Here is a 17047-nt window from a genome sequence, read left to right as displayed (position 1 = left end):
ACCAATCATTGTAAACCAGCCAACCACAGGCAACATGTAATATTTGATAAAGAAGAAGACATGACCCACTCACATTGGTATAATTCATTATAAATGTACTTCCTCTGTGTTCCGTGTTCTTTTATCTATTCAATATACGATAATGCTAAGATAATCGTTAGTATGTACATTTAACATTGACCAACCAGAACAGAGGTTATTTGGTTCAAAGCGTAGGTGATCCCCACCTGGCGATTTGAAGTATGACGCAGGAAGGGGTCGCATCGATTTCGTTGTCAATGTTCATTTCTAGGTTTGTATGTAATTCTCCCACACATACAACCACATGCATATACGCACGCAGCCACGCAGGGACGCTGGCATACACACACACACACACACACACACACACACACACACACACACACACACACACACACAAACACAAACACACACACACAAACACAAACACACACACACACACACACAAACACACACACACACACACAAACACACACCTCTTCGTCTCCGTCACATCTCCTCAAAATGTCCTCCTTTATTTGGTCTCGTTGCCTTAGCTGAAAACAAGGAAAACGCCGACAGTGGTGGTCAAGGGAGGTTGACCGCGATCAGAAACGACGACTTGCAGTTTGGTCAGGGAGGTCTTGACCCAAGACAGCGGTTTGTTGACGATGACCTCGCCATTGGAGTTAATCTGAAAATGTTGAAGATTTATGTTAAAATGCGCGCACATATTCATTGTCATCGTTAATTTTGTTTTATTTTTGAGTGAATATTGTGTTGTGTAATGTTGTGTTGTATTGCATTACATGGTATTGCTTTAGATTTTATTGCATTGCATATTGCATTGTTTTGCATTGTTTTGCATTGTTTTTGCATTGTATTGTATTGTATGGTATTGTATTGTATTGTATTGCATTGCATTGCATTGCATTGCATTGCATTGTATTATATTGTATTATATTGTATTATATTGTATTTATTGTATTGTATTGCATTGCATTGTATTGTATTGTATTGTATTGTATTGTTTTGTATTGTATTGTATTGTATTGTATTGTATTTATTGTGTTTATTGTGAATTACGTCATTCACACGTTTAAAAATAATCAAAACTGGTAAATTAATAGAACGCTCATCCTTTAAACAAAACAATAGTTTTATCAAAGATTAAACGTCCCATTAACTAACCATTCTCGTATTCTTTTTTTTTAAATGTTGGAATGATAGCTGTCTATCTGTGTTTGGATTCCTGCTAACTTTAGTATCAGAGGTGCTATCAGAGCAGACACTAATATTGATGAACGTTACTCTACAGGTCTCTGTGTATCAGTTAGGAAGGACTCATGCAATGCAGGGCCGGACTAGGCGAAGAGGAGGGGGGGGGGTTGCCAGTGGTGGCCCAGGGGGATGTCCCCCCTGGCGGCAGGGGCGAATCAGTTCATTTTATGACTGGTTTTTTTCAAAAGTATATTGTGAAGATATGGGTGTGAAGGCGCGAAGCGCCGAGCCGACGGCGCGAAGCACCTAGCTTGCTAGGGGGGTCCGGGGGCATGCCCCCCCGGAAAATTTTGAAAAAAGGGATGCAAAATGGTGCAATCTGGTGCATTCTGAGGATGATCATTACCAGTTTCAGGCAGCAGATTTTGTCACTGATTAATACCCCAAAAATTGAAACTCAATGTAAAATAAAGAAATGCATACCTCATTCAATATTTTTATTTTTTGGCTGGGGGGGGTCCAGAAACCCTAGAACCCACCCCCCCCCCCCCCCTCTCGTTGTGGGGGTCAGGGGGCGAAGCCCCCTGAAGCTGACGGGTAGGTCATATTCTGAGATAGGAAAATGGTCGCTCCTTGCATGAAACGGTATAAAATAAGCAATAATAAAAAAAAAATTAAATAAGTAAGGTACATGTTTAGGCTAGGGGGGGGGTTGCGCAACCCCCATAACCCCCCCGGTAGTCCGGCCCTGCAATGACTTTGAATATGTCAGCAGGTCAAAACGCCGAGACTATTGCAACCGTGCAAAGCCTCCAAGAATCGACAAGACGTTGCCTACATTGTTCAGTTAGTGCCAAGACCGAAAGATGTGGCGCCCAATTCACGTAATTGCCGAATTCACGGAATCGGCAACATTTTTGCACATTTTGCGTTATTGGCAAAACGTTGCCCATATCGCGAAATCGGTAGCGTTTTACCGAAAACGCGTAGAGGCATCTATATATACTTACTCGAAACAAATCCAATGGCACAGAATCAGCTGAGACGATCTCATAATCCAGTTCTCCATTCTTCCCACCGTCGCGGTCACGTGCTTCAATCTGACCAATCACTGTCTCTATTACAATGGCCTTGTCGACAAACCAGGTCAAGAGGTCAGAAGTCACTTCCGGGGCATTGTCATTGACGTCAACGACCTCGACCTGAACGTTTTTTGTCACTCTCTCGCCTGAATTGCTCAGGGTTATCTCAAGGGTCAAGGTCGAATTTACATATGGGTCATCGATGTCGTAACTTCTGGCAAAAACCAAGTACCCGGTGGCGCTGTCGATGAGGAGATAATCCTGTCCTGTTCCGCCGCTGATGCTGTATTCGGCTATTACCGTAGATAATGAATTCTCGATAAAAAGATCGTCTGGTAGAGGTATTGGATAAACCAACTGCACACAGACAAGGACAAAATCGTACTGTGTTCACATTCACCAATGTAATTTCTCAGATTTGAGATAATTAAGTTGATTTGATTTGATTTGATTTGATTTGATGCTGCGCAATTTACTTTGTCAGTTTTGTATTTTCTTGGTGACGACGATAAAAACAATTCAATGTGACAATAATGTAAAACAGTGGCGTCGTTACGGGCTATCATAACGATGTTAAATTAAGTTATGTCATTGCAGAGAAACGAAATAGCCATACCTTTATTTTTAATGTACCCCCTTCCAGCCCAAGCCCGCTGAAGTATTAACAAGACAACAGCCTGGATATCGTTTGCTTTCTTAGTAGTTTGCACCAAAACAGCAATTGCCAATAATAGTTCAAGATTTGATTCGTAGTTAAAATGACGACCATGAATAACGTGTATGCTAATTGGTCCTTGCCAAACATGCGAACTACTGGACTAAAACCAAGTCGATTTTTACCAGCTCACACTTCAGTTACAATCTCTTTTGAAATATTCACCTTTGTAACATTGGCAACACTCCACACACATTCTCTTAACATAATCAATGACCCAAGCTTCATTCAAAGCTGTACGAAATTACCTCATCTTCCCGGACGGTGATGACGTAGGGATCTGACGTCACGACAGCAGGCTTTGCGTCACCGAGGACAAAGATCGTCACGATGGCGGCCTGGGAGCTGAGAAGTCCGTCAGTCACGCTGATCTCGAGGCTAAAGAACGTAGTCTGTGGTGAGCTCATTCCTTTCGCAAGGCTCAGTTCTCCGCCTGGTGATGAAACGAAACAGAAATACAGTGGGAAATGTAGAGCAATACAGTGGGAAATGTAGAGCAATACAGTGTGAAATTTAGAGCAATACAGTAGGACTGTCCTTAATTCAGCAAAAAGTTAATTCGCGAAGTCTTCGCAAAAGTCTTTTTACCGAAGATTCAGTGCCGACGCTTCGTTCAGCAAATTTCATGCAGAAGACTTCACCTAATTAAATTGAGGCTTTAGAGCATGATCCGTATCATTGTTTTTAAGAGAAAAGCATGCTTTCATCTTAATCAGTTTATAATGAGCCCCAGGTTCCCTCCACGAGCTGAACATACACATGCAGGCTATACAGCACGTTCGAGCACGAACAGAGACACACTGGCAGACGGGAAAGAGAACAAACACCCTAAAAAACAGAATCTCTCTCTCCCTCTCTCTTTGATGTCGTCTGGATAAATTGCTCTCAGCAACACTTGAATGTATAAGATATAAAAAATAAACAATTCACATTAATTTCAATCTCTTAGCAAGACTTACTTGTCGAGTTAAAATGGAACAAATCCCTCCTTCCTCCCTGAAGAACGTTCAAGCGGAATAACAAAGTATCGTTGTCTTTGTCCTCTGCGTGCGCTGTGTAGAGTAATGTCCCTTGCGGCATCGGTTTGTGTACTGAACAGAATGCAGAAACATTGTGATAATTATAAAGGATACAGAGCACAAACACAGATTGACCGGGACACTAACTAACTATCTAATGATCTAACCAACTAATGAGCTAGCTGAAACAAATTTTAACGTGAGTGAAAGTTCATTCACATCATATGCAGACACGCACGCGCGCACGCACGCACGCACACACACACACACACACACACACACACACATGAAACTGCAACCCTTTCGCAGTACTCTAGTTAAGAACAAAACTGTTATTACTTTAAAGACCACAAAGAGCTAGCAGTAAAGCCAACGGCAAATCAAAAGGGAGAGAGATAACCCCACCACCCACCACACCCCCAAAACACACACACACACACACACACACACACACACACACACACACACACATAAACAACAGGGCCGGACCCAGGGGGGGGTTCCAGGGGTTCCGGAACCCCACCCCTGGAAAAAGCATGTACCTTGCTTTGAGTGGGTTTTTTTTTTTTTACTAGTTTTAGCACCAAAACAATGCTGCTCTTAACCCTCAAAACAAGGCCCAGAATGCACCAGATTGCACAGATTTTAACCGTTTTTCAAAAATGTTCCGGGGGAACATGCCCCCGGACCCCTCTAGTTTGCGCGCCTGCTTTGCAGGCGCGCGCTTGTGGCTTCGCCACTTCGCTGATTTTCCCCCCCAAAAAAGGAGGAACCCTCCCCCCTTACAACTCATTTGGTCCGGCCCTGAACAAAACAAAAAACAAATATAATATCATACTGGTTATATTCGCAGGCAGATACAGAAGACTTGGTCTGGTGTTGGCATCATGAATAGTTATCTTCAGTCGCGCAGTCGCAGTCAGATTTCCAGAATCCCTCACTCGAATCGTCAGATATACGGAGACTGGCGAGCTTTGCCGAGTCAAAACAAAGTCGACAGCGAACATGACTTCGGCACTTTCCGTGTCAACGGAGAAACCCGAGGCGCGAGGACTGGGACGAAGGTCAAAGGTGAGAGTGTCATTCTCTGGGTCTTTTGCAGACGAGAAGATTCCAGCATCACTGATTGTTGTCCCAGCCTGAAAAAGAATGGAACAAAATCGAGAATAGGCCTAAAGGTTATGAAAAGAGACTGCAATTGCTTTCTTTGAACTTCGGACTGAACCGTTTTTTGTTGTGGTTGTTGTTTTTAACGGTTTTACTCATACTGTTGAACTTAACACCAAGAAATCGGCACGGTTGGCCTAGTGGTAAGGCGTCCGCCCCGTGATCGGGAGGTCGTGGGTTCGAATCCCGGCTGGGTCATACCTAAGACTTTAAAATTGGCAATCTAGTGGCTGCTCCGCCTGGCGTCTGGCATTATGGGGTTAGTGCTAGGACTGGTGTCAGAATAATGTGACTGGGTGAGACATGAAGCCTGTGCTGCGACTTCTGTCTTGTGTGTGGCGCACGTTAAATGTCAAAGCAGCACCGCCCTGATATGGCCCTTCGTGGTCGGCTGGGCGTTAAACAAACAAAAAACCCACCAAGAATGGGCAATTTGTTTCAACAAAGTGCTGTTAAAAAAGGGATGTTTTTATTTTTTTTAAATCTGGTGTTACAGTGTCACTTTCTTTCGTCATTTACACTTGTTTGAATCTAAACAAAACTTCACGAAGGATGTGGAACTTTTGTTTTAATTATGTACATGTACGTGTACTTTGATCACTTCGGTACATCAATAATTTCACTGTCACCGTCACGAATCATTACTCGGCAGAGAAGAACGATTTTATGAGTGTTTGTTTGTTGGTCGTCTTCCACATCAGAACAAAATAATGTGAGCTTTAGTCACAAACTACGTGATTTCTCTGAGAAAACTGGCTTTAATAAGCGGCGGGTTGGTTTTATTAACCGGCTTTTTCTAATACATAAGATATAGTGAAAAAACCGGACCGTCTGAAATCGGCTTTTATAAGCGGCTGGCTCTATTAACCGCGGTTTTATTAAGCGGCGTCCACTGTACTGCGTTCCGAAATTGAATAAGCAGCGACTCTATGAAAATGGTTTTACCAATTGTGTCCGTGTATTTGACTTTTATTCATATATATTGTCGAGTAGAATTTGTTTCTACTAATATTGGACATCTCCACGATGAAGCAGGAATTGTATTCACGTGTTATTTCTCGAACTCATACGTACTGGACCCTCCGATGTGCTGATGTACAATATGTCTCTTGTGAAGTAAGGGGCTTCATTGACGTCACTGATGCGCAACGTCAGTATCTCTGGTGATGACGTCAGGTTACCGTCATCAGCGAAAAAGCGGAAAGTGAACGTGGATTGCGTCTCAAAATCCAGACGAGCCGTTTGTTTTATGGTCACCGTTCCATCTGTCAACAGAAAAAGCTGTCCATGTAAGTTTGAGCCGTGGACAACGAAGACATAGTTTGATCAGTCCACCGAGTCAATGTGGCCGCATCAGGGGTGAGGGCCCCAAAGGGTTTAAAATCGTGATCGTGATTAGCGATTTTTGACTTTTCTGTGACCGTGATTGCCGAAATTTCCATTTCTGTGATCGTGATGGGACTTTGCCCGTGATCCGTGTGATGACAAAAAAAACAAGTCTCGTGATCGTGATTGTCATTTGTTTTCGTGATCGTGATGGGCATTATTGCAAAGCATTTTATTTTCAACGTACATTTTTCACAGCTGTATCACTCTATGATCCTCTATTCGTCAAGGTGTTCGTGATCGTGAAAACAAAAATCAAGGTAACTGTGATCGTGAAAGCTAAAATTTCCCTTCCCGTGATCGTGATGATACCCCCCCCCCCCCCCCCCCCTTTGGGGCCCTCAACGAAGAATGCGAAGATAGCCTACAGTTGTATGACAAGGCAAAACAATTTCTCACCATCACTAAATATCACCCATCATGCTTATTTTCCCCTGAATTACTGCAGCTCTTCTCCTTCGCATCAACGATTTACCCCCCCCCTCCACCCCCTGTTAAACCCCTGGTTAAACTGTCGTCTTAAAAAAATAAAAAATAAACAGTCTAACTTCAAAGTAATTGAGGTTTAAATCACATAAAGTTGGCACAGAAAGAATAAAGTGCAGATCGAGATGCAAATTAAAAAGTTATGTTTCAGTAATTTCCAGCCGAAATATGTCTACGCACCACTTTCGTTGAAACTGAACAATCGCCCATCGCCGTCCATGACTGACATGCGCAGAGTTACATCATCGTCATCCGGGTCTTCACCAACAACACGGTAGACAATTCTATCACCTTTCAAATCTTCCGGCACTGTTATCTCCCTTGGGAGATTCAAAATCCTCGGTCTTTCATTCTTATACACAATTTTCACGTTCACTTCCGCCGTCGCTGACAGAAGCCCCGAGTCTACGGCTTTCACAATCAATATGACGTCAGATGTCATGACGTCATGATCGACATCATAGTCAGCCACAAGGGAGATGGTGCCAGAAACAGGGTTGATCCTGAAGGTTTCCTGAGAGCTGGATAAGGAGAATGTAATGGTGTCGTCCAAGTCTGAGTCTGAGACAATCTTGCGAAGGTCAGGAAGTATGATAGTCCCAGCCTGCAATCAACAACATCAACAACATCAACAACATCAACAACAAAGGGCATTAATGAGATCCGACACCGATACATGCACAGCCTAGCGGTGACCATACGAATGATGTTCTTCTGCTGATGTGACGAAGTCACCGAGACAGACTTCTTTTTCGAAATTCTTTGTCAGTTCCTGGGAGATGTGACACATGTTTTACGTGACATGCGGCTTCGCATTATGACGTCTTCTCTACATTTTCTCACGTATGACGTCAGAGAAGTCATTTTGGAATACAGGATCAAGAAGATAAGTCTTGGTTTGTACAGTCGACGTCGTTTGTCGTTATTCTCATCAGATAAAATAAATAAGCTGATTCTCGTCGCAAAAACAAGTACAAGCAAACAGACAATTAGATTAAGTTTCCCATACCCCCCTCATACATTTTGTTCTTCTGGTTAACAATTGTGTTGTCCACCATCATGAAAACTTGTGTAACTTAGTATTGTTATGGTCACGTCAAATAAGCATTTGCTTGAGTTCGTGTCCTAGCTGCATTTTTGTCAATTGTTTCATGTCATGTATTTTGAATAAAATTGTGTTTAAACCAAAGGCAATTATCGTCATAATTATAAAAATACTTCGTAATACAGAGAGAAGAAATCCCGTTTAAAACGATTTTATTGACCACATAAAAAAATAAACGCATAACAAGGCAGCATTTATACCTCTGCATCTTCAACAGTCACGTAGAAGATGCTCTCAAAAAAAACTGGAGCTTCGTTCACATCCACGACCTCAAGGGTCAAGGTCACATTGTCCGAGGCCACGTGACCGTTGTCTGCGATGAATTCGATCAGATGCAATGGCGTCCTCTCGTAGTTTAACCTCCGTGGATACCTCAGGTGAAAATTCTTCCCTAAATATAAAAACAAACCTAAGTTAATCGTCATCATCTTCGTCGTCATCTTCGTCTTCGTCTTCGTCGTCGTCGTCAGCACAACATCAACCGCAACAAGAATAGCAACACCATTTTACTATCGTCATCATGTTCAATATCATCGTCGCTCCCATTATCTATCTCTTACTTAATTCTTCACAGCCGCCAGTTCTCCATAGTGAGTTTCTTTGCATGGTGTCAGTAATCTGACAGATACTCGTCAAAAGGAGAATTGAGAGGGAATTCTTACGGGAATTTCAGTCTCTGTACGCACACTGGTGTCATTTTGGTCCGAATGGTAACGACAGTAGTATTTCAGAAACATTCGGATTTGTTTCACAAAAAAAGACCTCGTATATCCCAAACACACAAATCAGCAGTCACATTTTTTTCAGCAAAAATATGAACTTAAGTGCTGTACCAAAGAGATTTACGTATACCGTACCTTGCAGTTCAAACAGTTCAGGGTCTCCATTCAATACTCTGAAATACACGTCCACATTCTCTTCACCAAAATCTTCATCGACTGTCTCAATTGAGAATATCTGTCCAGGTGGCACATCTTCGCTGACGGCAATTTTTCTCGGCAGGTTCAATATCTTTGGTTTTTTGAAAACGTTCAGAATCTCCACCTCCACGGTGACGTCAATGCAAAGCCCTGCTACGTCAGAAACAGTCACCAACAATGACGTCAGTGTTGTATCAATGACGTCGACGTTTTCTTTGTAGATGAGAATGGCGTCATGGGAATTCATGACGAAAGGGTTGTTGTTGGATGATTCTGATATGACGTAACGCAGCTGCCGTGACTCTGGGTCGGAGCATGATGACGTCAGAAATGTACCATCACTGGCTGTGTTTCCTTTCTGTTGAGATCAACAGATTCTTCATATCACTATTGAACTTATGCCTTGATATCTACATAATTCATTTAAACCTTGACAATCAGATAATGGAGAAGTAATTAGTTTGAGATCCGCCTCCTTTTTTAAAGGCCCTTACACACCCGTCTAATCTGAATTTCATCCCACATGAAATTCCAGTCTGTAAGTTCTGAGAATGTACGATCTGTCAAAAACTCCAAAACTGCTACGTATACGTCCCTGTCCCACCTTTTACGAGACAGAAAAATATCAGGTCCTGACTAACCAAAATGCGTTACCCTACTTTGTAAACCAATCTAAACTGACACATCATATGCTGCATGCGTTCAAAACTGTGTCGAAATGTGAAGGGAGTTCTGGGTCGTTAAGTCTAGGGTGGATCAGAGCAAAGCTCAAACTATATTTTCTCTGTGTGTGTGTGTGTGTGTGTGTGTGTGTGTGTGTGTGTGTGTGTGTGTGTGTGTGTGTGTGTGTGTGTGTGTGTGTGTGTGTGTGTGTGTGCGTGTGTGTGTGTGTTGTGCGTGCGTGCGTGCGTGCGTGCGTGCATGAGTACTTGCGACCGTGCATGCGTGGGTGCGTGCGTGAGTGCGTGCGTGTGTGTGTGTGTGTATGTAGGCGCTTAACTAACGGTTCCTTCGTCGACGATGACGTAAAAGAATGCCTGAAAACACTCGGGTGGCTCGTTGACATCAGTGACCACCAGAGTGACGTTGACAGATGACGTCTTGTACCCGTCAGAAGCTGTCACTTTCACAACAAAGTGTGTCAGCCCAACAGCGTCAAGATGTTCAAAATCCAAGTTTGAAGATGGCCTTATAATTATTTCAATTGATCCAGCTGAAAAATAAAGGCAGAGAATTGAAGTTGGAACCAAAAATAATATTGAGCGATTATACTTGCCTTTAGCAAATTGGGAAGGAGTTATCGAAGACTGACTTATATATTTTCTGACTTATATTCTTATATATTTTCTAAAAGAAAGTGAAATTAGTAACGAAAGCATATTGCATCATGAAATAAAAGACAACCAAGAGTGAATTAAATAAATCAAGGTTGCAATATATGACCCCCCAAAAAGGCAATCGACAGCAACTGAACAAACACATTTCAAAAGGTTCAAGATACAACCAAATAACCCCTGAAGCAGATTTGTGTTTCGTTGTCTGTTCTTTTGTTTATAGACATGTAGACACGCTGACAGAAAGAAAGACAGACAGACAGATATACAGACAGACAAACAGACAGACAGACACGCAAACACACGCACACATACACGCACGCACGCACCCACGCACGCACTCACACACACACACACACACACACACACACACATACACACACACACACGCACGCACTCACACACACACACACACACACACACTCTCTCTCTCTTTCTCCCTCTCTCTTTATCTCTGTCTGTATTTCTGTCTCTCTTCTCTCTCTCTCAAATCCCCCCCACGCACACACACACACACACACACTCTCCTCAAAACACTTACCTGTTTCATTAAAAAGCAAATAGGTGGTAGCCTGTTCAGGAATCCATTCCACCGAAACGAAAGTAATGGCGTCACCGTCAGCATCGGACACAGACAAGACCAAGACCACGCCCGAAGAATTCTCCTCCATTAGGACCAAGGGGGGTACGTTGGTGAACACTGGTGCGTGGTTGATGTCTTAGAGACATGTAAGAACAGATAAGATAAGATAAGATAAGATAAGATCATGATATAAAATAACATAACAGAACATAACAATACATAACGTAACATAACATACCATAACAGAACATAACATAACACAACATAACATAACACAACATAACATAACATAACATAACATAACATAATCTATATGTGTGTCTGTGTGTCTGTGGTCGCCATACCTCAGAGACGGCAAAAGGCAAGGACGAGATATTTTGCATGCACACTGCCTAGGAGCCGCAGATGTGCACCTGGGTTTTAGTTTCTTGATTCATTGTTTCCTTCCTCAGATTATGACCCTCCCCATTGTTGAATACAGCCTATACAGAACAAGGGTGGTAACTCTTGCTTTATTATCCATGGAAGGGAGATAACTTTTAGCATACCAGCATTCCGTGTCATTCTCATTTTCCCCAAACGTTTGATTTGGAGTTTTTCTTTGAGGGCTTTGCTAACACCCGGGCGAAGCTGGGCCAGATTGCTAGTATAACATAAGATCAATCTATATTAGATATAGAGACTAGATGATTACCCGCTTCGCCGGGTACCGGCTTCGCCGAGAAGAAGTAGAGCCGAATACCAGGCTGCGCCTGGGACCCGGCAACGCCGGCTTCGCCGGCGCACGAAGGAAAGGAGATAAACGCGCAAAACACTGGAGACCTTCTAAAAATAGTAACGTGCAGTGACCTTCTAAAAATAGTAACCTAGTAACGGGAATATGGATTGACGCCACACGGAGGAAGGGAGATAATCGCGGATGAAAACACTGGAGAAGATAAGGAAGAGTTACTGGTAGTGGATCCCGACAACAACAACAACAACAACAACAAAATCGGTTCAGCGCGCACAGCGCTGCGCGCTGAGAGCACGTGTTGAAATATCTCATCGATGAGGTTGTGTCCGGGGTGTAGCTGAATACGGTGTCCAAATTTGAAAAAGATCCACCGAGAACTTTGGCCGTGCATCGCGAACAGACAGACAGACAGACAGACAGACAGACAGACACTAGTCGTATATATATATAGAAGCGGTTAACAAAACGTAGCCTATACGAGAAGGGGGCAAACACAGAGAGACTGAGAGATAGAGACAGAAGGACAGAGAGATATAGAGTCATGCCGATAGAGATAGATAGATAGGGACAGGGAGAGACAGAGACAGAGAGATATAGAGTCATGCCGATAGAGAGAGATAGATAGGGACAGGGAGAGACAGAGACAGAGAGATATAGAGTCATGCCGATAGAGAGAGATAGATAGGGACAGGGAGAGACAGAGACAGAGAGATATAGAGTCATGCCGATAGAGAGAGATAGATAGGGACAGGGAGAGACAGAGACAGAGAGATATAGAGTCATGCCGATAGAGAGAGATAGATAGGGACAGGGAGAGACAGAGACAGAGAGATATAGAGTCATGCCGATAGAGATAGATAGATAGGGACAGGGAGAGACAGAGACAGAGAGATATAGAGTCATGCCGATAGAGAGAGATAGATAGGGACAGGGAGAGACAGAGACAGAGAGATATAGAGTCATGCCGATAGAGATAGATAGATAGGGACAGGGAGAGACAGAGACAGAGAGAAAAGGGAAAACAGATAATTAACTTAGATTTAGATGAGATTAAGTTATTTAATGATTATTGACAGTTGAGGAAAACAAAAACCCGGCGGTGGTTTATAAAATCAGTCAATAATTTAGTGATTTCTTTGCTGTGAACTGGTGGATCGAGAGGGAGTGGATGAAATTTCCAAAGAAACTCGAACAAATCTTGTAACGTTTAGCTTTCGTTGTGGCGCCCCAGCACTTACAAACACGAAACTTCGAAATACTTGTGTTTAAAAATAGTGAATGCAGTTTGTTTCATTCAACAAAGTTTTTTTATATGCAAAACACCCCATGCTCTTTAACCTCCTGTTTGTTTCTAATTAATTTTAACTCAGGTCGCAGACCTCGATACCAAGCCTTCAATGTACACATGTTCTGTGGGAAAACGGCAGATGCACAGTAAAACAACCTTTTAATAAACTAGTGAAGTTGAATTACACAAGCCGTGATAGTCTAGTGGTTAGGACCTCGCGTTGTGGCCGCGATAACCCAGGTTCGAATCCTGGTCACGGCAAACTTTTTTTGGTTTTGTTAGTTTGTAATGTGTGAGTTTTTCCTTCTCTGTCTTTAAACTTCTTCATTTAGATTTTGTTGTCACTTGTAATGTCTGCACATTGTTCATGTTAATGTGATCGGTACTTAACTGACAATTTCGGAGGTGTGTATGTGTTACAGCGGCCAAATAGCGAGTTCCTAACCACTAGACTATCACGGCTTGTGGCTATTACCTTCACTATTTTTTTAGTGTGTGTGTGTGTGTGTATGTGTGTGTGTGTGTGTGTGTTTGTGTGGGAGGGGGGTGCGTGCGTGTGTATGTGTGTGCATGCGTCTGTGTGTGTATGTGTGTGTGTGTGTGAGTGTGTGTGTCGGGGGGTGCGTGCGTGTGTGTGCGTGTGTGTGTGTGCGTGTGTGTGTGTGTGTGTGTGTGTGTATGTGTGTGTGGGCCTTCATATCCAGCTGTGCTGTGGTAAAACTGCAGGTGTACAAAAATACAGCATTTAAATAAACTAGTAAAGGTGATTTCAGAAGCCGTGATAGTCTAGTAGTTAGGACCTCGCGTTGTGGCCGCGATAACCCAGGTTCGAATCCTGGTCACGGCAAACACTTTTTTTTTCTTTTTTTTTTTTCTTCTTCCTAGTGTGTCTTCAAACTTCTTTATTAATTAGACTTTTTATCACTTGCACTTTGTGCACATTTTTCTTAAAGTTTAAACAGTAATTGCAAAACTGTCAATTTCTGCTGCGGTGGTGGGTGGACCTAGGTTCGAAATATCATGTATGGCTACTTTGATGCGTGGACTATGATGCAAACTCTACTGAATTTACGTGTGTTGTGTGTAAGCCTATAAGAACGCTGTTGATAATAAAAACGTTGCACGTTTTCAAAAACATAAAAAGTACTTGTTCTATGAGCTAGTTGCATTTTTTTTTAATGATATACCTGTACCAAAAATAGAACACAATAAACTGTAATATTGAGTCAAACTCTACAAAACATCAAAAGTATTCTTCTTGCCGCATCCCTCTTAACAAGCTGTCCCCCTTCCTTCCTCCCTGCGATATCCCCCCCCCCCCCCCCCTGTTACCCCACACCCTCTCCTCCCCCTACTGTCATGTCATTAATCAGATTTAGAGCATTGCAAACTAAACACTTTTAAAATTACCTGTCAATATAATATGCAGCATTGATGGTCCCGCAGTGACGACACTGTCGTTGACGAATACCTCAATGGAGTATGACGTCACTGGCTCTGACATCAGACTGCGGGTAACAGCAAGTGATCCGTCTGAGCAAGAACGAACAAAGCATGTTTATTTCACCTGAATCAACATTGGGTGAAGCTTTCAATTGATCGAGTTCAGCTTTTTCAGTCAATCTCACATACATCTGATGATAATACTCCCAAAAAATAGTCAAATTGCGGTGCACGAGCACACACACACACACACACACACACACACACACACACACACACACACACACACACACATACACATACACACACACATACACACACACACACACACACATACACACACACACACACACACACACACACACACACGTGCCTGGATGGACGTAAAAAGGACACTCGCAGCCATTCCCCCAGAACATCAATGGCAACTGCTCTAATGACGTCACAATTACGACGTGAATGACGTCACCAGCTTTTGCATCCCGCGCCGACACGCGTACTGCCGCTGAAATGACACAAGAAATATTCTTCGATAGCAGCATTTCAAAACGACGTTTGCTTAGCGCATTTATCTTGCAAGCTCCCAATTATCAAAAGACAAAATCAGAATTTAACTGTTCACGAAACTAAACTATTGTCAGGTGTTCTGTAGTTAACAGTACATGTAAATAATTGTGACCGTAACTTACAAAATAAAGAAGATCGTATTCACTCGGGGGCAGGGGAAGGATACAACTCGACCAGTTGCAAGGTAAGTTGTAGTGATATTGGGGTGGGGGTGTGTGGGTTTGGGGGGGGGGGGGGTGAATGGGAAATACAACTCGATCTATTGCAAGGTAAGTTATAGTTGGTTGAAGCGGTGTTTTGTTAAGGAAAAAAAAAGTTGTATGTTTCTGGTAACATGGCTACAAAAAATAGGGATTTTTTATTTTTTATTTATTTATTTTTTTGTGGTCAGGGTAGAAAATAACTATACAGTGACGCAAAGAGACTGGACTTACTATACAAAGAGAAAGACAACACATTACAAAACAGATGAGATAAAAGGGATGCGGTGTTATCCCCCTTGTGTCGTCTGCCGTCTGTTACTTTCGTTTTGACGCTTTTTTTCTCTCTTTTTTTTACAAATGCAATAAAAAAAAAAGTCTAGGGTCGGCGGGAAAAAACTAGGTAGGGTCGGGTGACCAGAAACATACAACTTTTTTTTGTTGCCTAAAGTTGTCTGCGCGTTAACTGTTGTTGTAGTGGTGGTGATTTATGACTTTCTTTCTTTAATATCTGATTTTGTTCAGTGAAGTCTGTGACTTGCTTGCAAGCGTTTACACTTGTCACATTTGAATTTTGTTTTGTTTTTCGTTCACTTTTGCTGCTACACCACCAACAACAAAATCAGCATACCTACCAGACATATTGACGAATATCGGTGGCTTATGGTAAAACAGTCTGATGATCACAATGTGTGTAAAGTTGAAATCCTCCTCAAAGCATGTCACGGTGACACTGTAGTCCGTATCTAGGTCAAAGCTGCTTTCGTTGCTAATTTTCACGTGCAGAACTGTTCCTGTCATATGGACAGAAAAGTAGGTCAGCTTTTCAATGAAAATAAGAAATTTAAAGATAGAGATTGAAAGGGGCTTGGGTGTAAGAAAATAAGTACCAACATAGAAGAAAATAAGCATCATCGTTTTTGCAAAGAGAAAAGGTACAAAAGACAATAAATGCAACACGAATTCTGAGAGATAAAATAAAGCAAAAATTGTACTAATTCCGCAATCGGCCAGAAATGGTCTGATTTTTCCATAAAAACAGACTTTCGTATACCATACTTTTCAATAACGTGCCCCTTCCCTCCCCCCACCCCCCCCTCCCCCCAAATAAAAAAAAGCTCGCAAATAACAACAACAACAAACAAGACGCGTAAGGCGAAATTACTACATTTAGTCAAGCTGTCGAACTCACGGGATGAAACTGAACGCACTGTATTTATTCACTACTAGAGGAATACCCGGCTTCGCCGGGGTGAATCGCGAGACAGAGACAGACAGCGTGGCGGTTCATCACAATCACCTCTGCAAGCGAAGTCCTGTCAAACGGGATTGAGAATTTTAGAGCTTATTTCTTAGCCCTATATTATCTGTTGTGGCTTCTCAAATGCCAGAACATACAGACAGACAAAAGCCGCTAGACCCCATCACAAACAGAACTCTACAATCAACAGGTTTTTTCCCACACACACACACACAAACACACACACAGAGAAGCCGTATCTATATATATATACGACTAGTGTCTGTGTGTCTGTCTGTGTATCTGTCTGTGTGTCTGTGTGTCTGTGCGCGATGCGCGGCCAAGGTTCTCGATGGATCTGCTTCAAATTTGGTGGGCTTATTCAGAGAGACCCCGGACACAACCTCATCGATGAGATATTTCAACAAGTGCTCTCAGCGCGCAGCGCGGAACCGATTTTGGTTCCACCTCAGCTATTTTGGTTCCACCTCAGCTTTCCCGGGCCCCCATACCGACACACCATAGCCGCTACACCACATCACAACGCCAAAGTTC

The 17047-nt window shown here is 42.6% G+C and overlaps 2 protein-coding genes and 2 non-coding genes across 4 annotated transcripts in view; 2 read left to right on the top strand and 2 right to left on the bottom strand.

Moving 5' to 3' along the window:
* Positions 1–510: 510 nt before the first annotated feature.
* LOC138980658 (cadherin EGF LAG seven-pass G-type receptor 3-like) lies at positions 511–9498 on the bottom strand. Its single transcript, XM_070353568.1, has 9 exons — positions 9039–9498; positions 8382–8572; positions 7257–7680; positions 6279–6469; positions 4876–5176; positions 3978–4109; positions 3267–3451; positions 2232–2660; positions 511–694 (listed from the first exon to the last, which is right to left on the bottom strand). The coding sequence occupies exons 1-9, from the start codon at positions 9346–9348 to the stop codon at positions 554–556; spliced, it is 2304 nt and encodes a 767-aa protein (XP_070209669.1). The 5' UTR covers positions 9349–9498; the 3' UTR covers positions 511–553.
* Positions 9499–10096: 598 nt separating this feature from the next.
* LOC138980801 (protocadherin-15-like) overlaps positions 10097–17047 on the bottom strand; it is a 17306-nt gene continuing 10355 nt past the window's right edge. Inside the window, exons 5-7 of the mRNA XM_070353689.1 lie at positions 14453–14575; positions 10977–11153; positions 10097–10218 (exon numbers count right to left, since the gene is read on the bottom strand). Coding sequence (XP_070209790.1) covers positions 10097–10218; positions 10977–11153; positions 14453–14575 — 422 coding nt within the window. The remainder of the gene's footprint in view (positions 10219–10976; positions 11154–14452; positions 14576–17047) is intronic.
* On the top strand, positions 13232–13303 carry Trnah-gug (transfer RNA histidin (anticodon GUG)). The gene has a single exon. It is a non-coding gene; the product is annotated as a tRNA-His (tRNA).
* On the top strand, positions 13818–13889 carry Trnah-gug (transfer RNA histidin (anticodon GUG)). Its single transcript has one exon. It is a non-coding gene; the product is annotated as a tRNA-His (tRNA).

Source organism: Littorina saxatilis, linkage group LG11 (genome assembly GCF_037325665.1).
Source record: "Littorina saxatilis isolate snail1 linkage group LG11, US_GU_Lsax_2.0, whole genome shotgun sequence".
Classification (NCBI taxonomy): domain Eukaryota; kingdom Metazoa; phylum Mollusca; class Gastropoda; order Littorinimorpha; family Littorinidae; genus Littorina; species Littorina saxatilis.
This window is presented reverse-complemented; position numbering and strand designations above follow the sequence as displayed.

Coding starts and splice junctions, on each gene's coding strand:
- LOC138980658 (XM_070353568.1), bottom strand. CDS start 9,348: ATGAATTCCCATGACGCCATTCTCATCTACAAAGAAAACGTCGACGTC. Junction 5,177..6,278: donor TCAGCACATCGGAGGGTCCA/GTACGTATGAGT, acceptor ATTCTTTTTCAG/GCTGGGACAACAATCAGTGA. Junction 695..2,231: donor TGCCATTGGATTTGTTTCGA/GTAAGTATATAT, acceptor CAACATTTTCAG/ATTAACTCCAATGGCGAGGT.